Raw genomic sequence first — 25,772 nt, 5'->3', positions numbered from 1 at the left:
TAGCACATAATATCTGCTCATTAAATGTCAACTGTTGTTATTAGATCAGTGAATAGCCCATTACCAGGAACATGAGAGGCAGTCAACAAATAATGTTAAGTGAGTGAATGTGTGAAGATTTACAGGTCGAAAGCAACCTGGTGCCTGCAGGGAGGTAAAAGTGGGAGTGATCGAATCAGAGTGGGGTCGTCATGATGACCATGTAGCCATGATGGGACTGGAGAAATAGGTCAGGTCACATTTTGAAGAGACTTGATTGCTGGGCTGATAAGTTCGGCTTCATTCTGTTAAGCAATCAAGAGTCATTGACTAGTTTTTTTTGAACAAACACTGTTGACCATCCCTGGAGAGATGAGGAAGGTCGGAAGTCAGAGCATAAAGTGGAGGCCCTGCCTTGGATGCAAGGAAGAGATTTCCTTCTTCTGAAAGTAGGAAAATCCATAAAGATGGGACACGGGTGTCAGTGTCCGTAGGTGAGAGGGCAGGCCGTTGTAGTGGGGTGATGCTGCCTTTTCCTGTGGTTTCTTTACATTTAGCAGCAGAATTACGGGAAGACTTCAAGAAAGGGATTGTAAATGCTAAACTAACCATTCACAAGACCTGACCAAACAAAAGGGTGCCCAGTGACCACTAGGATTCAGCTGAATGCAGGAACTTTGGCTTCCAAGAATATACTTTGTGACATCCACTTCACTAGTCAGACATAGTCTTAGTCTTATTCGGATCTAGTTTGATTTACCTACGTCCTACCTTCAGCTAAGGTCTCAGCTTAAATAGGACTTCTTTGGGGAAACTTCATTGTCCCTAGTCTAAGTTGGGTCCTCCTCTTATACCCTCAGAGTTCCTGTACTTCTGTTTTTTTATACTCATTCTTAACTTTTAGTTGTTTGTTAGATGGCTGTCTCTGCCACTAGAATGTGAGGTCCACGAGGGCAGACACTGTTTTGCTCATTGTTTACATCCTCAGCACCTAGGATGCTGCCTGGAGTCTCGTTCGGTTGCTCTGTGATTTTAGTTCATCATTTTTCCCTGTTGATAGGTTTTCTTTTCTTTTTTTTTTTTTTAAGAATCTTTTTTTTTTGATGTGGACCATTTTTTAAGTCTTTATTGAATTTGTTACAATATTGCTTCTGTTTTATATTTTGGTTTTTTTGGCCACGAGGCATGTGGGATCTTAGCTTCTCAACCAGGGATCGAACCCGCACCCCCTGCATTAGAAGGTGAAGTCTTAACTACTGGACTACCAGGGAAGTCCCCAGGTTTTATTTTCTACTCAACTAAATTGTAATTCTTCAAGGACAAGGATCACATCTTTTACTTTTTTTTTTTTAAATGCTCTCTTATTCTTACCACAGCTCCATGAATGCCAGAGTAAAATTGGGGCATGCTGATAAAAGATTTGTGTATCATTATTGTGGATTGAGTTACCAGTATGATAGCTTAGATCAGAACTCACACAGTGAATGAAGAGCTTGTAGCCTCACTAAAAAGGCAATAGTAATGCCTTTGTATAGCATTTTCATGGTGTTTTTCAGTTTAGAAAAGCACAGTCACATACGTTTTTCTTATTTGACTCTCAGAATGATCTTGGGAGCCAGGACAGGAAGTGCATTCACGATTTCATACAAGAGAACCCGTGGGCCCACACAGTGGATGGTGGAGGCAGCCTCTAACCCACATGTGATTCCAAACAGATGGGGTGTGTGTGTGTGTGTGTGTGTGTGTGTCCTATTACTACATTACCTTCTCTCTCAGAATAGAGCTTGCACCTCTTCATGTGGAGTTTGGTTGTACAAGTGTTTGTGATTGCATACCCATGTAATGAAAGACTCAGAAATAGTAAATCCATTTATATAAGCCTTCTATGCATTTATTTTATGGATGAAGTGTACAGATCATTTTCATATAGTTCCTAAGAGTTTTTTTTTCAGTAAGTTCTTTTATATAATGTAAATAATAATTATCTAAATTAGTACTTTTTCCCAAAGTTTGAATTTTCCATGTTAGATTATTTACCTAGGGCATATAATTCCATAATACATCTAGAAATTCAACATACTTTTATAATATATGGGAAATTCACTTTATACTTTCTAAATTTTCCTTTCTAGATAGTTAGGTTTTCTAAACTCAGATGGTTTATAACTAGAAAAATTTCACAACTTTAAAAAAAAAAAACAGCTTCATTCTCTCAGCTGTCAGTTTTTCTGTTCATAAAGTGTGTTAACAAGCTGCCATTTTATAATAACTTTCTAAAGGAAGCAAAATACAATCAAATATGTCACCATAAATAGAAAATTCTTGTTTGAAATTTATTTGGAAACATTTTAGCATTTATTTCATTCAAAATTAAGGTTAAAATAAAACAAAATGAAGAATATCCCCCAAATAAATATACATGCAAATGTTAGACCTGAATTAGATTTTTCACACAAAAAAAGTTTAAGCCAGAATCATAGAGAACTAGAGCTAGAAGTGCCGCTACAAATATCGTATGTCTTCCCTCTCACCGTTTGACAGGTGAGGAAACTGAGGGCCAAGAGGCTAGGTTAATTGCTGTATTCTGCACAGCAAATGTGGAAGGCCCACGACTGACATCCTAGTCAGTTCCCTTGCTGTCACAGCATGCTGCCTCTCTTGCTTTCCTTTTTTGAATATATAATAATAGTAATAGCTAGTGATTATTGAAAGTTCACTGGGTGCCAGGCACTACTATGAATTTTTTACACGTATCATCTCATTTAATCCCCGCAGCAACCCTATGAGGTGGATACAATTGGCCCTATTATATAGGTGAGGAAACAATGCACATGCAGGTCTCTATCTTTAGGATGAAAAGTAGAAATACTTCTTTTTTCATTAACTTCTGTCTTCTAATTTTTCATTAGTTTAGATTATGATGATATTCAATAACCTTTTAAAAATATGATTGTATCCATAATGGAAGCCTTTTTAGTAGGATTATTGCTGGCATTTCATTGTGATTATATATTAGGTGTCACTTTACCTACCTCCTAACTGGTCTCCTAACTTTTAGCCTTACTCTCCTTCAGTCCTTTCTTCTTGCTGCATATTACGGCAGAATTAGCTTTTGAGAATTCAAGTCAGATCATATTGCTTTCCTGCTAAGACTGTGTATGGCCTTTGCCAGTGTTAATCACACTGAAGGACCAGATTTTCATAGGATTGCAGGTGCAAGAGTTTTGGTGAACTGTACAGCTATTTGGTAATAACAGCTGAATCTGCAGGATGAAATGCTCCCTAGTCAAGGCATAGAGGGGCCAACAGAAAAATGGGCAAATGATATAAATAGTTGTAGAAAAGGAGTCCAAACTGCTGTAAAACAAAATGTTCAGCTTTACTCATGATAAAAGGAATACACAATCTAACACAAACCAATTATAAAATGTCCCTGAAAGGATACATTAAAAAACCATTTGCCTTTGACCAGGGGAACTCAGTGGTAGGAGATGGGATATATTTTTTTTTAAGCTTTTGGAATTTGTAGACAGTTACACAAGTACTGGAGTACTGTAGATCCCACATATTTAAATAAAAAAACAAATGTAGAAATAAAAACCAGCTTGTTCATGCTAGTTGGAAACTACACCTGAATACGTGGGATGTTCAGGAGTTAAAAGATACTCGTGGCAGTTTATAAACCAGAAAGTTACCATCATACTGTCTTCCTTCTGTGTATACATTTCAGATTATAGAACATTTTCATGTGCTGTCTCAGTTCTTCTTGCAGCAACCTCATCTGCATTTTAAGGTGAGGAAACTGAGCCTCAGATAAATTATGATTCACCTAAGGTCACAGAGCTAGTTTTGATCAACTCACACACTGCAGTATATTTATTTACATATCTGTCTACTCTACCGGATTCTGAGCTAGCGACACAAACAAAGCTGTAATGTAGGCCTTCTATTCCCAGTTGACTGCCTTTCGATGCTTGTACTTCAGAAAAGAGTCAGTGAAATTATGTCACCTCCTTTCATTGTCTTGGGGAATACATGGAAAGGGATGAGTCTCACCAAAAATATAAAACAAGATTTCAGAAACGTCTTGTAAGTGGTGCCATTGCAAAAGCATACAGAGAAAAAAAATAGCTTTCCGATTTTAATTTCTATGGAAGGAGGTGGATTCCATACTCCACAGAACCTTGTTGTTGGAATTTGATGTTGCTACACATTCCATTTGGATTAGCTTTAACATTCTACCTCTTTTGGAGCCTTTTGACAAACTTGATTTTCTGCAAAATTCCAGTGATTAGTGAGACAGTTCAAGTGGATCATGGCATATATATATACATATTTTTAAGGATTGAATAAAGAGTCAGAAATAAATACCTTGCCCAGATAAGAATTCTTAGAAGTCATTTGAACAATCCTTAAGCTTATAGTAAGTGTTCAAGAGGCAGCAATAACTTAAGGATGTGCTGTGTTACCAGCAGTTCTAAATCCTTCAGCATGGACACTTTCTTGGTTGAAGTGAAATTTAATGCTAAAAAAAGGACATGTATTATTTTCCCTAACTAATGAAGAAGAAAGCAGCCATTCTCGAAAGAAAGAAAGGAAGAAAAACGTATACAATCTGTATGGAATTTCACACTTTTTTTTATTAAACAGGACTCTATATGAAACTCTTGAGAATTTTATAGTCAGGCTTAGATAAATATTTCATGTTACATCTTAAGATGCAATCATTTATAGTAATTTTAGCACTCTGATTTCTGTTTGTTTTCAGATTTGAAAAAGCAAACATTTTCTATGATGATTTATATCTGGGAGCCGCCAATTGAGCCCAATTTCACATGACTTTATCTTTATAAATAAATGAAATAGGATAATATGGAACAGCTCTACTTACTTGTATTTTATGTCTGTCTCTTTAGAGAGAAGCAGTGTTAGAAGATCTCTTTTTTTTCTTACTGAAATGTAAACCATGGCCTTTGTAAATGCCCTACTCTGTTTAACCCCCTAAATTTAAGCTGACCTTGGATCCAGGCATCATCTTCCCCTCCGGCTGCCTCAGGAGACTCTCTTTCTCAAGCTACTGCTCTCAGTTCTCCTCTGGAGCAGGTGGAAACCTGCCCCCTCTCTGCACTCACCCTGTACTAAAGCCTTCAGCTGACACCTGTGAACTCTCACCAACTCTGACTCCTGGGTTCTGGGAGTTGTTTTTCGAACTGCCCTTTGTTAGTTTTCTGGTTTGATGATTTATCTTTTTCTTAGATACATGTCTTGATTTGGGGTATTCTTTGTCTAAATGCGTATTCACAGTTCATTCTATGTACTTGCTTATATTTGGCTGAACTACTGATCATGGCGATGTACCTTGACTTTATAGTCCTGCACAATTGAAAGATGTATTTTCTTTATCCATTTGTCCAACTACCTGCTAAGCACCTACTGTGCTGTGCTCAGCACTCTGAGAACAGGAGGAATTTAATACTCATTCTTTCAGCACATAGTTTTTGATACCTACTACGTGCCAGACGCCCTGCTGGGCACTGAGAATGCAGCGGAGAGCACATACGTGATCCTTGCCTTCATGGGGCTTATGTTTTAGTGGGGAAGAGAGAGCTTAAGTGAGTCAGAAATAAAGTAAGATGATTACATGTTATGCAGAGCACTGTGAGGGAAAGAGTGGCGCCGTCAGGGTAGTCAGGGAAGGTGGACCTGGAGGGTAGGAGGGAACCGGCAGCAGAACGCTCTCGGAAGAGGGAACGGGAGACAGTAGGCTCTATCAAGGGAAAGAGCTTGACGTTATCTTCTAGGAAGCATGAGAAGGCCAGTGGACTTCAGGGTAGTGAGAAGGAGAGAAAACTATAGGAAGTGGGGTTAAAGTGAGAAAGGCAACCCCAGACCACAAAAGAGCCCACAGACCATAGTCAGATGCTGGCATTTTGTTCCAGGTCTAATGAGAAGCCTGGTGGCAGGGTGGTTATACAGAGAAGATACGCTCTGATTTCCTTTTTTATTCCTGAAAAATCATTCTGGCGGCTTTGTGAAAGTGAACCAAAAGGCACAAAGACAGGGGGCAGGGCTGAGAGGGGTGAGCCAGACCATGACCATGTGGGAGAGAAGATGGTAGCTGGGCGGCTTGGCTTTTGTAGATGAGGAAATGGAGAAGAGGAGTGACCCAAGATACATTTCGGAAGTAGAGGCAACAGACGTGCCAATGGATCCATCACACCATAGGACATCGGGGCGGGAGGAAGGAATCGTGGGTGGCACACCGGGGTGGGTGGTGGTGGTGTTGTTGGCAATGGGGAGACCGCGGGCAGAACTTTACGGGAGGAAGTTAGGGTCTGTTTGGAATACCAGAGTACACTTCAGACCCTCCACTTGTGTACAGTTCCCCCCAAGGGGTAGTATGAATCAGGTGGTAAGTCTGCAGGACTCTAGGAGTCACGGTGAACAATTGTGGCCCCAGGAGATCAGAGGGTAGAAAAACAGTTATGTGCAGGGGAGAGCTGGGTGCTGGCCTGGGCTTGAGAGAGGGGTGGGATGTTTGAGTGAGCGGGGACACGTGGCCCAGAGATCGGGAAGTGAGCCAAGGCTCTGAGGGGCGTGCACATGTCCAGCCAGGCAAGAATGGAGGTTAGGAGAGGTTAAGGTTATTGGCCTGTTCACCCTCTTCTCCTTTTCCCTAGTTCATGTCCACAGTCCATTGGGTTCCCAGGAGCTCTAATGAGAGTTCAGAGTGAGGACTAGGGTAGCCCCCTGAGCCCTCTCACATCCTCCACACTGGGTTTGAGATGTCTTTAGATGTTCTTTAGGGGAATCTCACAGCACCAGTCTTCTCCCATCTACCTTTGACACAATTCACTTTTGTCACCTGCATTTATGTATTTCCATTTATTTCTCACTTAGGTTTTATGGCAGGCACACAAAGAAACCCTCAGATGTCTCAATATGGACCTCAACAGACAGGACCATCCATGTCGCCTCATCCTTCTCCTGGAGGCCAGATGCATCCTGGAATCAGTAGCTTTCAGCAGAGTAACTCAAGTGGGACTTACGGTCCACAGATGAGCCAGTATGGACCACAAGGTAAAAAAGTTTCTCCAAAATGCACTGCAGTAGGTTGTAGAAATTTTGTTAATATGTTAGTCCTTCAAGACCTTAACATTATAAACATCTTTTAAGATCCAGTTGTTACCTGACAGATTTGTGAGGTTAATGCAAACCCACAGTCCTTCAGTTGCCCGTAGTGATGGGAAGAATAATTATAGCAACTATTCATTAAGCATTCATGCATCAGACACTGCGGTAAGTGCCCTTCATACGTGTGCTGTTAATAATGAAGGAGTAAAGCCTGTTTCTGAAATGTAGCTCTAAATGCTTGTCCTCAAAAAGTTTCTGATTTAAAACCTAGGTTTCATTATGTTGTATTCTAACTTTGTCCCCTCCCTCTCTGTAATTATGTTTGTAACAATATTCTCACTACTCAGAAGGATTTCATGTGTCTCCAGATGAAATCTCTCATCTCTCTTCATCTAGTCTGTCTCCAAAGTGCTCTATCAGGTAAATAATAGTTCTGATTTTCACAGTCATTACCAGTTTTACTCTTAGAAGGCAGGACAAAGCCTGAAATGGACATGTCTTTCAAAAAGGAAAGAGTAGAAAAATAAGTGGAACTTGCCCCAAATACACCATTTTCATTCTGCCTTCCTGGACATTGACATCTGTTTTGTCTTACACATGCAGAATCCTTTTATCAGGGTTTTTAACCTGATATATATATATATTTTTTCTAAGTCACTTTTGGCAGTAAGGCATTTGAAATTAGCACCTTCTTTATATTTTGTTTCTTTAAATTAGACATTAATGGATAATTTAGAGAGAATGAGCTAATCTGGCACAATTCCCAGAGCTTCCTCATTTCTGAAAATACCAGAATATTCTGAGTGAAGACAATGCCCAGTAGGAAACTGTAGTAAAATGTTCGCTGCCTCCACAACAAAGTCGGATCCCCTGACTTAATAAAGCCTTAATATTTCTGAGAGCTTTTCTGTCCGTCTGGAAAACGTGCTGTGTTGAGGACCTCTGAGCCTCTCCGGCCATCGAATAAGTGCCTGCCAGGCCACACGATTCTTTGAGGAGGCCAGGCACCTTCTCGGCTTTTTACCTGGTGTTTCTCAGAAAAGCTTTCCTTACTTCACAGTTTGAAAATTGTCTTATTTTCTGAAGATCTCTTTTGGAAGGATTTTAAGCACCTTCAATACTATCAGTGTAGCACCATCGCCTTGCCTTATGTTGCTCTGTCGTTTTACATTCCAGCTATTTCTGTTGTTGGGAAAACTGTATTAAAACACCCAAAACAGAATTTTTCCATGGCCCCTTCCTGCCTCTGTCCATGTGCATGTAGTCAGAGTGGATACAGACGTGGGTTTTGCTTGATTCCCTTCACACCATGTCATAAATGGATTTCTGTGTTGTGAATTCCAGTAAGCTCTAGGAATTTAAGGTCCCAGTTGACAGTAAGTGTCTGCCGAGTTCCCCATCAGCCCCAGGTAGTTGTGACATGTGGCAGTTTGTTGCTGAGCTAAGGCAGGACGTGTCCCTCAGCTGTGAAAGCGCCTACTTGCCCGCTGCACCCACTCAGTGGGTATCTTCAAAACTGGGGGGCTTTGGCTATCAGGAAAGGAAGAAAACTTTAGTGAAAGTTGGAAAGGCAGTTTATAAGTTGTGATACGCATAGAAAATATGGACTTTTGCTCAGAATGTAACTGGAGACAAGGTCAGGACCTTATTCTCAGAATTAGGGGTGGCTGGAGGCCTGGGATTTAACCACTACCACTCACTAGGGCTTCCTGTAATCTTCAAAACTGGTTTCTCTACTCATAAATAATTCACTCTTGCAGTCTCGTCCTCTACTGCTCTCCAATAAGGGAAAGGGGAGCCTTGGACTATCTGATGAGTCTTTTATGAACGGCCGTGAAAGCACTTATGCTTTAGGAGTTAGGTAATAACACAAAAGGTAATTTCTACAGAATGGATTTATTTTCTGAAAAAAACCCTCAGTTTTTTGGAATCGTTGAATGTTAAGATTTTTTTTTTTAATTTATTTGGCTGCATTGGGTCTTAGTTGCGGCACACAGGATCTTTGTTGTGGCACACACGGGCTCTTCGTCGCACCGCGCAGGCTTCTCTCTAGTTGTGGCGTGTAGGCTCTAGAGCATGGGCTCAGTAGTTGCAGCGTGCTGGCTTAGTTGCCCTGCAGCACGTGGGATCTTCGTTCCCCAACCAGGGATCAAACCCACCGCCCCTGCTTTAGGGAAGTGGATTCTTAACCAGCGGACCACCAGGGAAGTCCCAAGATTCTTGATTTAGGAGCACTGCACCTGTGAGGGTTCTCACCCAAACTTGTGTGCCCTTGGGAAGTTGCTTACTCGCTGGGATTTACTTTTCCTATAGAAAATGAGAAAATTAGATTGTGTTACCTTGGAAGTTGCTTCTAATTCTGATATTCTGAGTCTAAATTTTGCTTCAACTCCAGGGCCTTTTATGTTAATGCCGCCCACTGGATCCACTGCGTAACGTTTTGGTTATGTAGACAAGAAGGTTTTTGTTTTGGGTTTTTTTTAAGGCATAAATGCTGAGTTTAGGTTGACATTAGAGATAATTTAAAATAAGGCTGATAATTTCCATACACAGCACTTTCTAACTTTGAAAAGAAGTGCCTGCACATTTGTGCTCTCGTCAATTCTCCTTCCAGGAGGCTTCTCTGGCACATTCCACTCTGAGGCGTGTCCCCTCCTGGGTTCCTTGACTGGCTCCCAGTGCCGTGGGCTGCAAATCAGTGTCCCAGTGCTCTGTGTGCAGATCAGAATCGTTTGCTTTCCTCCTTGTATTCTCCTCTCCTCGGCAAACACTAAATGACAGGAAATTACGCTTGGAACCTGTATCACTCAATTCAGTAAATGTTCTTACCTTTACATTTCTCTCTTGGTTGATCCTTTTAACCAGAGACCCAAGTGAAGTTTTTTTTTTTTCTTTCTCTTAATTAACTGCTCAAATTATTAGTAAAATATTCAGCTTGCATCTTCGCGTTACACGTTTTGATGTCTGGAAAGAATCGCTTGTGCAGCGACCCACAGGGTCATCAGTCACATCTTCTATGTCTGTTACTAACTAGATGGCTTTCTTCTGGGCTGGTTTCGTTTTTAAGAGATCTCAGGGGAAAATATTTTACAATCTCTTTTTGCTAACCTTTTTGTTGTCGGGAGCAGCTTCTTCAAAATTATTGGTAACAACCACCAACATTTATTAAACACTACTGGGTCCTGGTCTTGGTGTTTTTCGTATATTAACTCATTTAATCCTCACAACATGCTGTGTTATAGGTACTGTTATTACTCCACTTGACAGACAAAGAGACTGAGGCGTGCACCACATACACACCTTTGCCCCGGGCACACAGTGGTCACGCCAGGATTCAAATTCAGACATACTTTCCCATTTTTATTAATTAACAGGAAGCCCGTGACGTTATCCCATTTTGCAAAGGAGCAGGTTAAGTAATTTACGCACAATCCCACAGCTGGTAAGGGCAGAGCCAGGGTTCACACCGAGGGAGACTTCAGAGGCCACTCACAGAGCCACTGGTGAGTCGCTTCCCAGGCCTGAGATGCACTCCTTCCTTGCCGTTCCTTCAGTGAGCCGAGAGAGAAGCAAAAGCAAACCACTAGCCTTCAAGGAGCAAGGAACATTTGGGGAATACAGGCGTGGAAGTACATTAGAAATACTAGAGATTAAGAAAAAAAACAACTATTAAGAAATTTTTACAAGTGTATATGAATACTGTAAAATCTGAATTATTAAACGTACTAATGGGGCTTCCCCCTTTGGCTCGCATTTCTCTCTGCGCCGCGTTTTCTCGACGCTGCTATTTTGAGCTCCTCCGCCGGGTGGGGTGACAAAGGCGCCGCCGCCGGCATTTTCTCCCCGCGGCTCGGCCACACGGCCGGCCCCCTCGGCACCCACAGAATCCCCGAGGCCCCAAAGCACCTCCCGAAACGTTGCGCGAAGAGCGGAGGCTTTCCTCGCCTCGAAGCGCGCTGGATCCTCCAGGTTCTCCCAACAGCTGCTAGGTCATCATCGAGGCCGCGATGCCCCCTCCCGTACAAAAGGCGACCTTGAGCGCCGGTAACAGGAAACTCCCAGTCAGTTTTGGACAAATATCAAAATACCCTAATGGGATGAAGCCAATCTAAATGTGTAAAAATGTTTAATTGCAGTATATTTGATGAAATAGTACTTTTCTACCTTCAAGCAAGCACATGTAAAATAACTACCCTTACAAACTGTTCGCAGTAGAAAGGGCCATAGAGACTTGCTCTAATAAATAGAAAGCAATTATGTAATTGACATGTTAATTATTAATAAATGAATTTGTGTGGGAAAAAGGGAGCGGAAATCAATTTCATCTTCATAGCCTTTCTATTTCCTAAGGACAGACACTGTCTTGTTTGTGTGTTCTCTAGAACAGTGTCTGTCACAGACTGTCCACAAGTATTTTTTGCATGTTTGTCACTAATTGCAAAAAGTGAGGGTCTAGCCGTAGTTTTGCAAGGAATTAGGAGTATTACCTTGGGCAACTAACAGTGATTCTGAGCCTAGATTCCCCTCCAGTTATCACTCCCTTGTATGTTAGTTTCTGGGCCACCACTTACAGCTACACACGTTGTACACTGACTCAGCCTTGGTTTTATGCCTTAATTTGTATAGTGTGTCTTAGGAAGCAGGGAACTTCTAAGTAGGTGAGTCTGAAGAACGTTTTACTCCTAAATTACTCGGTCAAAGAGGCTTTTCAGAAGGGTTTAAAATGTTTTTCTCTAAAATAAATAAGATGCCGTCGGAACTCTTCCTTCTCCTTCATTCATTAAAATGTTTCTCACAAATTCAGGAAAGGCACACTTTAAATGATACCTAGTTGAAATGAATGCAGTTCCAAAATAGTGAATTGCACATTAATAATCTTACAGCTGTTTCAGTTCAAGAGGAACAACATATAAATGTCACCAGTCGGCAGCCCACTGGCTACTTGAAGAGTGCCTTATAGGCCCATGACAACCTTGGTGTCACCATGACCCAGGATTTCAGTCTCTGCTCTTACTCTCAAATTAAACTAAATTCAGCCTCTCTTCTACAGAAGTGAGATGTGTCTGCCACATGGATTCATTTTTTCTCCCCGTGGACAGGGCTGCAAATTGCAGGTCTTGTTCTCTGGCTTTCCAAAGCCTGGTTTCTGTGCAGATCACTTCCCCTTCGGTTTCACTCTTTTTTTTTTTTTCTTAAAACAATTTGTAATATACTTGATATGTTCACTGCTTCCTATTACCTTTATTTTATGGTTAAATGGACACTGCTAGGCAAAAGTATTAATTCCATATTCTGTACGGCTTTGTTAAAAAATTTTAAATCTTTATCTTGCTCACAGTAGCAAAAACAGATTGTAGTAGATCATTTTACAGCAAAAGGTGGTTAATGCCATGTTCTTTTGATGCTCAAATTTAGCCTTCAAGTTAAAAGGTTTAAGCATGAATTTTTCTTAGCAGACTGATAATCATCGTGATTTTATCAAAACCTGGGAATTAGGGAAGAAGTAAGGAAAACAAAGTACAAATCAACTTTAAGAAAGAAAAAGAGGGCTTCCCTGGTGGCGCAGTGGTTGAGAGTCTGCCTGCCAGTGCAGGGGACACGGGTTCGAGCCCTGGTCTGGGAAGCTCCCACATGCCGCGGAGCAACTAGGCCCGTGGGCCACAACTACTGAGCCTGCGCGTCTGGAGCCTGTGCTCCGCAACAAGAGACACCGCGATAGTGAGAGGCCCGCGCACCGCGATGAAGAGTGGCCCCCGCTTGCCCCAACTAGAGAAATCCCTCGCACAGAAACGAAGACCCAACACAGCCAAAAATAAATAAATAAATAAATAACTTAATTAATTAATTTTTAAAAAAAGAAAAAGAAAAAACATAAAGCAACATTAATTTTGACTAGTGTGAAGCTAATTATTTTACGTTGCTTATTAAAATCAGCAGCACACAGAGTACCAGCATCCCCTCCCCTCACTGAATAACTAAGCACCTCGTGGGGCGTGGTCATCCGGTGGACTTGTACAGCAGGCCTGGATCATGACAATTGTGGATGGCAGTGTAGAAACGCCGGATGTGGACGTGCAGCTTTACTTTACATCTTAGCAACGTGCCTTTTCCTGAGGCTCACAGCTCTGCCATTTTTTCAAATGTTTGTTTGAAAAGAAGTGACCGGTTTTCAAATCTATAAGAGTTGGCACCACGGGTCCTTTCAGAAGGCTTCCTGCACCTGCCGTCAGGTGAAGCAGATCAGAGCTCTCCCTCCAGGGGGCGCCGTTCCCATGCAGTCTGTGGGTGTGCACAGGGCACCGCAGCTCTGAGCCTAGGGAGGACGCAGGTGCTCAGGCACCTGTGACAACAGTGACTGAGAATCCTTCGTTCCTTACCGTAGGGATTTTACTGTTTTATGCCGCATTTGGCTATTGAATTAAGATAATACAATTTTACATTTTTTTAGGTTAGTACTTACTTTTTCTTATACTTTGTTTGAAAAATAAATTTAATATCTGTGCATCTTGAAAGTAAAATTAGGCATATGATGCAATATGTAATAAAAAGAATTTCACTGATTGAAAAGTTATCTTACATTAATATTGGAACAGTTTCTGTCTATTCCTTGACAGATTCTAACCATTGTCAGTGTCCAACAATAGTTACTGTTAATATTGTTTTCCTCACAGCAATCACACGAGATAGAGAATCTCGTATGACGCCCTTTTTGCAGATGAGGAAACTGAACATCGTAGTGACCGGCGGCTTTCTGAAGGCCACACACACGCAGACATTTATGCCCCTGCTCCTTGAGGGCCTGTGCTCTCAAGACTCACTGCTCTCAAGTTAGATTAGCATCGGACTTACCCATATGTCCCCCAAGCCTGTGTGTGGCGTCAGCCTTGGCGGCGGTGGTTTCTCCAAAGATCTGCTTCTACACAGAGGCAGCCAGCACGCACACAGCTCCCTTCCCCGCGTGGCTCTCCTCTGTCCCTGGCTCGGGCACCTGCCCTCTCCCCTCTGTGTAAGTTCTCCCTGCTTTGTTCTCCTTCAGAGCGCTTGACACCACACGACATGGTCTAGGTGTGTTTATTAGCCCGTCTCCTGCCACCAGAATGTAAGCTCTTTGCCTTTGCTCATTGCTGAATCCCCATCCATTAGCACAGAGCTGGCATATTAGAGGCTCTTAAGAACTATTTCCTAAGTGGATGAAGACAGAGAGTGTTCCAGAGACACTGGTATGCCTTCTTGACCCTGCGTTGATGCTTGATGGGTATTGGATTGACTACTCAGTGCTTAAGAATTATCTTTGGGAGCTGGCACTAAGGATCATGGTTGTCTGTTTTTCTCTGTGCTTTTATATTTTCTATATTGCGCTTGCATCACCGTATAATTAAATTTTTAAAGGAGTTAAATTTTGTAACATATATGGGGAAAAAACTACCAAAAGTAACAAATGTGGGAAGAAAACTACCAAAACTACCCAAAAAACTACCAAAACTACTGAAGTCATACTGTAAGGTAATGGGTCTTTTCTCCTCTTTTACAAGCTTTATGTAATATTATTATTATTTTTACATTTTTTAAGACTTTTTTAAATACATGTTGACCTAGGAAAAATATGGTGTCTTATATATCAGTTCAAAAGATAAATTATCTCTATTCCCACAAATAGTAGGATTTAATGCAACTTGGGGTAAGTTCACTTTCATTTTGAATCTGCATTTGTGGTCTTCTTTACTCAGTCAGTTTCTCTCCTAAAGCAGTGGCTGAAAGTACGGCATTGTGAGATCAGTCTGAGAGAAAGGTAGCGTGGGAAGAAGGTTTTTTAAATGTAACTTTTTTTGCATAGCAAGGATCTTACATACATGAAAAATACTCTCAAAATCATTTGTCATTAGAGAAATGAAAATTAAAGCCACAGCAGTATCCGCTACACACCTACTGGAATGGCTAATATTTTTTAAAAATTGGCAATATCCAGGATGTACAGTAGAGCGATTAGAACTCTCATAGGTATTGTAGTGGAGTTTCTTACAAAGTTAAAAATACACTTATCATACAACCTAGCACTCTCATCCCTAGAGTTTACCAAGAGAGATGAAACATATATCCACTCAGAGACCTGTGTGCAAATGTCAACAGCTTTATTCGTGATTGCCAGAAACTGGAAACAGCCCAGATGTTCACAGAATAGAATACTACTCAGCAATGAAAGGGAAAAAACTACTGATATGCGCAACATTGTGGATGAATTTGAAAAGCATGGTGCTGAGTGAAAGGAACCAGACACAGTACACTGTGACTCTATTTATATGACATCCTGGGGAAGGCAAAACTGTAGGAACAGAAATCAGATCAGCGGTTGCCAGGAGTGGGGATGAGATTGACCACAAAATGGCAACTTTTTGTCGTGATAGAAATATCCCATGTCTTAACTGTGCTGGTGGTTATAGGGCATATATGGTTGCTAATGCATATAAATTCTACCTCAATAAACATGACTTAATATTATGTAGTAGATGGCTATGTGAAGTGATGATTACTGGCCAAATTTAGCCCTAATTCACAAATATGTTTATCATAGTATATAGCTAATTATCCATTTATTTTTTTTCCCACTCAGGGTCAGCTGTCTATTCTATGATTTGTGCACCATTTTACCCTCCACAGCAAAGGGGAATAATATAGGACTTCGCGTGTAGTAGTTGTTCATAAGTAATTGTTGTATGGTTGAAACTGAGAAGTAAAATAAGCGGAAGCATTTAATGATTCAATAAAAGCAGTAAGCTTGGAATATTAATTATAACTAGCAAATTTGAAAATTTAGAGTCAGGTACAGAATTATTTGTGATCCTCTAAAATAATGATGGTGACTTGAATAGAATCTAGCTCCTGCTTCCTCTATCTGGTGCTTGAATGCAACTCCTGGTGGGTTGAAATCTGAATTCATTTGGTGACCAATTTTCCAAAGCTGGTGTGCCAAGATGAACCCACTTGAAAACTGTGGGCTCTCGTACTTGGCTGCAAGACCCGTCCAGCTGAGGTGGGCTGGCCCAGCATCTGCAGCCTTCATTGTGCTTAATGCTGGAACCATCTGTTTTCTGTCAAAGCTAGTGCCAACAAATTACTAATCTATTAGAGAAACATGGAAATAAGATTGCACTGCTCATTCCTGGCTTTTCCTCTCATATTTTGCTTGGCTTACATATTTGGTTTTTGTTTATTTTGGGGAGAAAGATATGTTATCGAGTAGGCAAAGTGGGGGGGAGTGTGAATCATTTTTCACTCCTTCCACACATTTTCAAAAGATGATGGAGAAAAAATCATATTAATGCTTATTGATAATACTATTATTGTTGACAATCATGGTGATAGCTATCATTTTTTAGGTAGTTCTATGCTTGGCACTGAACTAGTCACTTTCTACCTATTCCCCGTTATTATTGTTACTTTACCTGGCAAAACTGATGTTCCGAGAGGTTAAGCAACTTGTCCAAGGTCATGCCCCTAGGAAGTGTCAGACCAAGTATTCAAAACCAGTTTCTAGAGCCTATGCTTTATCCGTTGCTGCCTCTTAAGCCATTTAAAGCCTTTAGAAACCATTTTTATCCAGGCATGTGAGTTTAATGAGGAAAGTCTTGAAAGTTTCAAGGAGAAGAAAAGGGGACTTTGTATTTCTCCTACCAAATAGAGGCCTCTATAATGAGAACATATTCCCTTGACATGTGCTTTTGAGTGCCAGTTCGTGAAATCAGCCTAACTGATTGAGGAAAAATAAGATTGGGAGCCCAGCACTCAATGGGCCTTTCTAAGGACAAGTGCACGCATGCGTGTATGGGCGGGCATGGTGGTTGTGCCCTGACGCATACTCCGCCCGATTACAGAGTGCTTCCTGCTGTGCAACGAAGACCAGCTGCTGAATTGAGCAAAGCGATTGAAACCCAGCTCTTGTCTTTTTAGTACATAAAATGAATGAAAAAGCTAGAAGTCAGGTAGAGGGTTACTGAACATCTCAGTTGTTTCTTTCCTTTGTGTTCATTAAAATACAGCCCCTGACTGCCAGTTAAACCCAAGGTGCAGGAACCCAGAGTGACAGTATTTCTCTGTTCCAAGTATGAACGGCATTCTACTTCAACTATAAGCAGAATTCCACAAAATCAGGGACCTTACTCTCATATAAAACTGCATTGTGGGCATAGTCTGCAACAACCAGGTAAATGCTTGTTTTATAAAACAAGATTAAAGTGTCATTTCATTTCCTTCAAAAGCAAAGGGTACATATGTTTTCACTGAATAAAGTTTCTTACCCAATGAGTCACTTATCAGGTGTTGAGGGGGGTGGGAACTAGCTGCAGAGCAATAGCAAGAATATGTGAATTGATTTCATTTGTGTTCACAGTGTGAGTTTGTTTCTTTTTAATAAAAGCAAGAGCCAGAAAGGCGTGCTGGATCTCACTGATGTTATCAGATAATCTGGAAGCGAAGGGCTGTGAGGTCAGTGGGGCGGGTCTGGGGGAGTCTTCAACCTGCTGCAGAGAAGAGTTCGGAGGACTGTGCTCTGGGAAGGCGTGGGAGGAGGCAGGACCCAGCATCCTGCCCATTGCTCTGCGTCCCTCCCAACCAGGATGAGCGTAAGGTGCCCTTTCCACGGAGACCGTGTGATGGGAAAACAGACGGGGACCTTCTGTGTGGTCCCGTGGGACGGGAGATTCAGAGCAACCTCAGAACTTTTTATAAAGAACTTTGATAAACAGTGAATGTTTACCTTTTACTTGAAAACAGTATCAGTTTGATTACATCTGCAAAGGCAGAGTATCTTCATGCAAAGGCGGTTTAACTTTGAGGTGCTGGCATAAAAGACTAACTCACAATGCAACTCGGAGGCACCTGAGGTGATTTATGTTGAACCTCTCCTGTCCCTTCCTTCCCTTGCCTTTTGTTTTCCTATCCATTCCACCTTCTCCCTCGCTCTGTTGTTCCTCTCCTGCCTTTCTTTGGCTTCCAGGGATATTCGGGGAAAAGCAGCTGCTGGCTGTAACAAGTCACTTTCTGTGTTGGTGGAGCACTTTCTTAAGGAGCTTGTCCCAAGACCGGTCTGTGGCAGGGCTCAGCAGATGATGGCCACTCTGGGCGGCCGTTGTGTTTGTAACGCAGGGGCTCCCGTTTGTGTGTGTGTTGATTCCAGCCACGTTAGGGCTGCAGTGGCAGTTTAGTTTTGACAGACACCATCTAGCTCACAAAGCCTAAAGTATTTAGTCTCCAGCCCTTTACAGAAGGTGTGCCCGGCCCGTGGTCTGTGTGAACAGTGACCTTCACACCGTCTCCAGTGAGTAATACACTTCATAGACAGCCACGTGAGGCACCTAACAGAGCAAATACCAGTCAGTGCTGAATAGTCTGGGCTTCTTGCAGATTTGTAGGTGGTCTGCACTTGAGAAGACCTGCTTTCACGACTGTGATGATAATGTAATGTAAGTGTGGTTTTCCTTAAGTATTTGAGAGGCCGGTCAGGGGTGTGGCTAGTGGACAGCCCCGGTGCAGGCTGTGGCTCTGAGGCATTTTAGCCACGTGACCTTGGGACAGGCCACTCCACATCCCGCACCTCAGGCTCCTTCTCCCTAAAGTGAGGATGGTAAGGACAGGGACCTCTTAGGCTTGATGTAAGCACTGAAGGACATAATGCAGAGAACTCGAAACTGAGCTTAGCACACAGTAAATACCAATTGCTGGCTTTTATTGTTGTTACTAATCCAGTCCAATTTCTGCTGGAAAACCTGGAGAAGCTCCTTCTCACCTTCAGAACAGGTCCCGGGCTTGGAAGCCTGATATACGGGGGCCTCTTCCCTCTGTCCCCTTCTCACGGCCACACGAAGCTCAGCAGTGACTTGCTCTTGAGTTTGCCCTTTCGCTGTCTGTGCCGTTGTCCACGGCCTCTTCCACAGGCGCTCCCTGCCCTCTTCTGCCTTAATCACCATCCAGCAGTAACCCCCTACCATTTTTGCACTCACGTTTGAGATACTTTACATGTTATGTCATTTAATCCTAACGACAACTCTTCAAGTAGACAGTATTGAAGAGGATTATCTCTGTTTTACAGAGAAGAGAATGAAACAAAGAAAGGTTAAAACAACTTAGCTAAGGTCACATGGTCAGTATATATATGGAGGCTTCCCTCAGCCCCAGTTCTCCCAGATCCCAAAGCCTGCCCCATACGGACGCCTGGGTTGCGACCCAAGGTGGTTTTTCAAAGACTTTCACTCAACCCCCGACCATGGACAGCCCCCCGCATCCCCACCCGACACAGACTTATTCTTCTTTCTCTTACGCTTTTCACAGTGCATTATCTTTTTGTTTTTGTGTTTGTATTTTTTCTCATCTTACCCCTGCTACTCCACCTTATACACACACACACACACACACACACACACACTTAGGTCGTGAGCTTCTTGAGTACAGGAATTGCATTTTATTTAACTTTACATCCCCTGTGCCTAGAACAGTTATGTTATATAGATGAGGAGATTCTTCCAGAAAGTAGTAAGGACAGCTGGAGAAACACTAATCCGTATTGTACAGACACTTATCCTTTTGCATGTATTTCATTTCAACAGTAACTTATTGGGAGGCAGCGTATTTTATTGGTTAATTACATGGGTTCCATAATCATTTTGCTTGAGCTTGAATCCTAACCTACTAGCTGTCGACTTTCTTCACTTGTAAGTGGAGTCATGGTCGTATCTACATTTCATATAATTATTGGAGAAAAGAATGAAATCATTGATGCAAGGCCCTTAGCCCAATGTCTCATACATAGTATGGTTCAGCAATTATTATTAATGAAGTGGCATTATATATGCCTTCAATTTACTTGAATGTAGTTTATGTGCACTCAATCAAAATAAAAGGTGTGGAAGGAGAGAGAAAACAAAACTACTGAACTAGTCCAGGCCATTCTACTCCGTGAGCACGTGCCCCACGTGAGCAGAGATGGGAGGCGAGACTGTGGACGCTTATCTCGGTCTGGGACCCTGCCTGCTTCCCATAGTGCCACCATCTCGCTGGGCTGAGTGCCATGCCAGTGCTTGAAACGTATTTCATAAGACGTGGCATCAAGTGCAAACCAGCCACTTTATCTGGTGCTCAAACAAAAAAAGTCTTCCAGACACCAGAGAAAAGCCGGCTGTGCTGGATTAATGTCGCATTTCCACATGATACCTCCCGTGGGGTTTTGAAGGGTAATTTTGACCACATGTGCTTGTTTTCTTACACCTTCTGAACCCTTTATCGTAACTGTCCAGCGTGGTAGTGTTGTAGTGGTGCAGTCTCAGACTGGTGTTCACCTGCGGACTTGGGGCTGAAATACTTACTGCAGTTAAATTTTGGTAAGAGTACGAGGTGCTGGATGTGCTAAAGCACCACTCAGCACTAGCGTCCCGTGTCCATTCATGGATGGTCTCAGTGATCAGCCTGGGTTTCCCTCCATGTTACAGTGCTCCTGTGTGGCTCTTTGCCTTTGCAATGTGCAGAGAGAGCGTATTTTGAGACTGCCAACCTCATCAGCGCCAATAGGGGAAAGGGTTAATGAGGATAATGACTAATATTCTGTGTTGATCACATTGTTGGACACGAAGTGTTTCCAGGGAATGTTTTCACAAGTTCAAATATTAAGTAAAAGGCTTTAATTTGTGTTTGATTTTTGTTTAGGTAACTACTCCAGACCCCCAACATATAGTGGGGTGCCCAGTGCAAGCTACAGCGGCCCAGGGCCCGGCATGGGCATCAATGCCAACAGCCAGATGCATGGACAAGGGCCAAGCCAGCCGTGTGGTGCTATGCCCCTGGGACGAATGCCATCAGCTGGGATGCAGAACAGACCCTTTCCTGGAAATATGAGCAGCATGACCCCTAGTTCTCCTGGCATGTCTCAGCAGGGAGGGCCAGGAATGGGGCCACCAATGCCAACCGTGAACCGTAAGGCACAGGAGGCAGCTGCCGCAGTGATGCAGGCCGCTGCGAACTCGGCACAAAGCAGGTATGCCGTCGGGCGGGCGGTCTGTGTGTGGATGTGTGCACACATGTGGAGCCCAGAGCTGCGTCATCCCCGGCTCACACGGGGGTGGAGAGCAGCAGAGGGTCCCTTGGCTTGGCCATTCCTTTTGTGTTAAATATATTCTGTACCATAAAGGTCAGAGAAGTAAATAATAGATCATGTTGTATGAGACATGGAAGAAGGAATCATTGGTGGGCAAGTCAGCTGTGGGAGGTTATTTGAAATGGCTGTGAATAGTCACTGCACCAAGCAACCTAGAGCCAGTGGCATGGCGAGTGTCTTTGTGGTTCCACTTAACACAGTGAGGTTTAGGCAGGAAATTCTAGAGCCTAAAAGCTGGCTAAAATCTAAAACATTCAAAAAGAACTTCTCCCTTTTTTTCTTTTTTTTTTACCTCACCATAAAAATCTTTATTAAAATAGAAACTTTGTATGTGTACATATGTGTATTGTGTGTGTTTGTCTAAATGTATATGTGTGAGATTTATTACTTCATGTTCTTATGTTGTATTTTATTTTTCTGGGCATAGCTCTCTCTCTGTCCAAACCAAAAGGTGGTTGATAAAACAAGGATTATATTTCCGAAACTTTAAGTTGATAGAGCAAAGGCTCTAGCCTCAACTACTTACTTGTTTTTAATCCTGAATTTTAAAATTAATTCTTGAAGTAAATACTTGACCTGTATAAAAATAACTGAAATTAAAATTTAGGAGGCAAAGTGAATATGTTTTAAAAGACTCACATGTAAAAATGTTTGAATTATGTTTAACATATGTCAAGGTATGTTTTAAAACAAAGGACACTGAAAGATATGTATGAACATACGGTATCTTCAGAAGAAAAGAGAGAAGATTCTGAGTTTGTCAAAGGGAAATAAGAGCTGTGTGTGTGTGTGTGTGTGTGTGTGTGTGTGTGTGTGTGTGTTTAAATGTATCCCTTTGTTGCTTTTCCTCTGAAGTTGCTATTTGGGAATTTTAGGGACCCTTCCAGTCTCACTGTTTGCTCCACATAATAAAATGAAAGTCAGTCATATTCTCTCTCCCCCTCTCCCTCTCCCCCTCTCCCTCTCTCCCTCCCCCCCACCCTCTCATCCACGTTACAATTATTTAGGATCTTCTGAACCCCAGCACTATACCTCTGAACTGAACCTATGCAGGCTGTAGAGAAAATGTTTTAATAAACCTGTCCGTGAGGACTGGTTTGGCTGGTCCAGTTAAGTTCTAATTTAGGTTTAAATGAATTGTCCATTGTCACAACTCAAAAAGCACAAGTTATTTCCTTTTTAAGGAGAAAAGTACTTGATTGCATTTGACATGAAGCCTTGGATAGTGATCTGGGAAGAAGATAACTGTAGAGATGAAGGCATAATTGTTTGATTAAAAAGCCTTGCTGTGCTCCCTTTCTGAATCAGTTTATATATAATTCTATATAAGTTAATGTATAAGTACACATCCATGCATTTTCATTTTCTATTTCTAATCGGTAGACCATTCCAAAGCCTCACCTTCACATTCCGCCCACCAGAGCTCTCCAGGAGTTTAAATGGAGACTGTTTATTTTTTGGCTTTTACCAAAGTCAAAGCTATGCTTCAGAACTGTAAAACTGAGACTAGATCTGAGAATCTTACTTTTCTCTCTCCTTTGCCCTGTCCCCCTCCCTCCCCCTTTTTTTGAAGGATTGTTCTCCAGCTCCACTGCCAGGCAGCTGCATGGTACAGAGTATTTTATGCCACATTCTGTAACCTCCACACCTATGTGTGGAAATAACATAGTGGACAGGGGGATTCCTACTTGTCTACAGAACAAATCCAAAGAAGTTGTTCTTCTGTTCTACTTTAGGCCACCATACATTAGGTCGCCTGCTTATCCCAGCCAGTCTGGGGCTGGCGGACGCCCCATGTTTTCTTCCCAGCACCCCAACTATGGCACCTCTCAGGCTCCCATGATGAACCAGCCTGACCAGTACGGGTAGGTAGCAACATGCCCTGACTTGCTGTGGGTCCTGGGCATTTTTTTTAAACTGTTAATGAACATGCCATCTGGCTGCGAAAGGAACACCCAAAGTAAGAGAGTGAAAGACCTAAAAGGAAATCCATCTCAGAGGGGGCTGTCTTTTGTTTATTTTTGTTTGTTTTGGGTTTTTTGTTTGTTTTGTTCTGTTTCGTTTTTCATTCTCACCAGCAGTACTGTGGTAGTTTGGTGGAGACCTGCATGCCGTCCCCCAGATCCTGTCTTTGCATGGCTTCGGCATGGCTTCTTTCCTTCGTGCCTGAGACGGAAACAAAAACTTTTATCTACGTAAAAGTAATGAAGTCACCTACTCCGGCGTCATGTCCCCCACTGTTGTCGTTGTGTCGTCTAGGACTTGTGTAGCACCGTTATCATGCCTGTGTTATTGTCATTCCTGCCACTACAGGGACCTGCTTCCACGCTCGCCCTGAATTCAGAGTGCGGTGGCCCCATGGAGCCCCACTGCAGGAGGCAGGGCTTAGGTTCTTAATAGGACTTGCGAGGGGCCTCGTGGCATCACCACTGAGCAGACATCTGCGCCAACGATTTCTATTATTTCCTTCTCCCAAGGAGGTTTAGAATATTAAAGTCACCAGGAGAATACAACCAAATAATGCAACACAGAATTTTTTTTCTAAACACAGTGTTGCCATATTATTATCAATTTCGACACAGGAATTACATACAGCAACAAAAAGTATCTCTCTTCTTTCCCACTACAAAACTATAATATCAGCCTGTCACTGTCTTTAGGTTAGTAAATACTCAAAGTATATTATTATTGAGTGTTATCTAAGCAAAAATATTTTTACTGATATCATTTAGCATGTAGTAATAATAAGATTATCTCACGTAGATTGAATAGTGTTAAGGAGTTAGTTTCAGCAGAAAGATACAACAATTTTGTAAAATAAAACCGGAAACAATCAACTAGCTTTGTTTAAAGACTAAACTTACAGAACTGTGTTTTCACTACTTGTTATGAATGCATGACACAGAGAGCTTTCTTATAGCTTTATATTCAATATACATTTATTTAGGCAACAAGAGCAAATGATAATTTTGCAATTGAGAGTTCTAAATCCTGTAAACATGGTCCTAAATGTGGGCCAACAAATAAAGAATTCTGTAAACATAATCCTAAAAGTGAAATAAGCATAGAATGAGGTAAACATACTTATTTTGGAGAAATCGTCTTTCCTCTTTTTTCCTTTCTTGTGCTACTTTCAAGGTCACTTCATGAGTTAGTAGGAAGATAACAGTGGGGGGAGAAAAGCATTTATCATCAGCTGCTAATCCATAGGATCTGTCCTTTACCAACTCAGGAGTCCTATTTAGACCCACAACGCTAGTTTGGCTGTGTCTTGCCAAGCCACATTAAGCAGCTGTGTAAAATGAATTTAAATGGCATGCATCAGAGTAAAATGTCTTCCACCGGGGCAGAAAATCAATGTTAGCTAACCAGCACGGGAAGATCAAATCTGCATTTCAGCCAGCAGCATCCAGATAGCTTCCTTAGAATACACCACCTCCTCCTTAATTAAAAATAAGAAAAAGGAAGATGTTGGAGTGATTCTTTGTAAATCGTATGAAGCACAGTTGGCAAAGGCTCATCTTTGCAGCCCCATCTGTGTTAGCTTTGAATTTTGCCATTTGCGTTTACACTATTCTTTCTAAAAAAAGAAAGAAAAAGTTTTATTTCTATTTTAAATCTTCCTTCCTTTGCACTTTGCAATATACATAACCTGTTGTGCCCTTTTTTTAAAAAAAAAAGTAGAAGCTTGAATGTGAGAAAACATGTATAGTACATGTTTCACTGCTACGGGTTAGGAAATTTGATTTTCAACATGTTTTTGCTTTACTTAACAGCTCATTGCAGCAAACTTGTGTTTTTGCTTTTGTTCTTGTTTTCTTTCCCCATTGATAGCTCTGTCAGGTTAAAGTTAGGTTGGCAACTTGAAAAGCCAGTCCACTAAATGGCAGTCTCTCAGGAAGAAGTGGCCCAAGCCTTTCAGAAACACAATATTCACAGAGTTGGTTATAATGACTTCTTTCTCAAGTCAGAATCCCAAAGGGCCTAGAGCCTAAGAAAGAATCTGAAAAAGACAAATTAGTGATGAAGGGAGGGAGGGAGTGTGTGTGTGTGTGTGTGTGTGTGTGTGTGTGTGTGCGTGTGTGCGCAATTAGAGACAGAAAGCTAACTGCAGAAATGAAGGATTATGGCAATTATGCTTCAGGCTTTTTCAGCTAGTTGGATGTAAAATAATATAGAGGAAAAAACACACAGATTAAACTTGTTAGAAGCTGTTTTACTAATTCCTTTTTTAAGAGTGACATTGTGAGAGTAAAGCTGCTGCGGTGAATAAGTTAAGGAACATATGGATGAATTGTTTTTTCTTTGTCACCTTTTGAGTAAAGGACTCCCTCGTTTTGATTTTCAGACAATTTACAATAGAATGTGATGAATCGTACTGTTCAGGTACTAGATTAGCTGATTAAGACTATACAATAATTTGAAATAAGCAATTTATGTGTAATATCTGTCCAGGACCTCCCCCCATACACATTTGATGTACTTTTTTACTCAGAAGATGCCTTTCTGTGTTCAGTTTTAA

The 25,772-nt window shown here is 41.7% G+C and overlaps 1 protein-coding gene across 8 annotated transcripts in view; it reads left to right on the top strand.

Annotated features, from left to right (window-relative positions):
- The window catches only part of ARID1B (AT-rich interaction domain 1B), a 404,478-nt gene that overhangs the window by 325,901 nt on the left and 52,805 nt on the right, over positions 1 to 25,772 (top strand). For 4 of the 8 annotated variants that reach the window (XM_059940934.1, XM_059940933.1, XM_059940936.1 and 1 more), the window contains 3 exons: positions 6,880 to 7,059; positions 20,803 to 21,130; positions 22,987 to 23,115. In XM_059940934.1, coding sequence (XP_059796917.1) covers positions 6,880 to 7,059; positions 20,803 to 21,130; positions 22,987 to 23,115 — 637 coding nt within the window. The remainder of the gene's footprint in view (positions 1 to 6,879; positions 7,060 to 20,802; positions 21,131 to 22,986; positions 23,116 to 25,772) is intronic. The other 4 variants (XM_059940940.1, XM_059940937.1, XM_059940938.1 and 1 more) reach the window with 1 other exon arrangement.

This window comes from Balaenoptera ricei, chromosome 12 (genome assembly GCF_028023285.1).
Source record: "Balaenoptera ricei isolate mBalRic1 chromosome 12, mBalRic1.hap2, whole genome shotgun sequence".
In the NCBI taxonomy this organism is placed as follows: Eukaryota; Metazoa; Chordata; class Mammalia; order Artiodactyla; family Balaenopteridae; genus Balaenoptera; species Balaenoptera ricei.
Note: the sequence above shows the minus strand (reverse complement) of the source record. Positions and strands in the feature narration are given on the sequence as shown.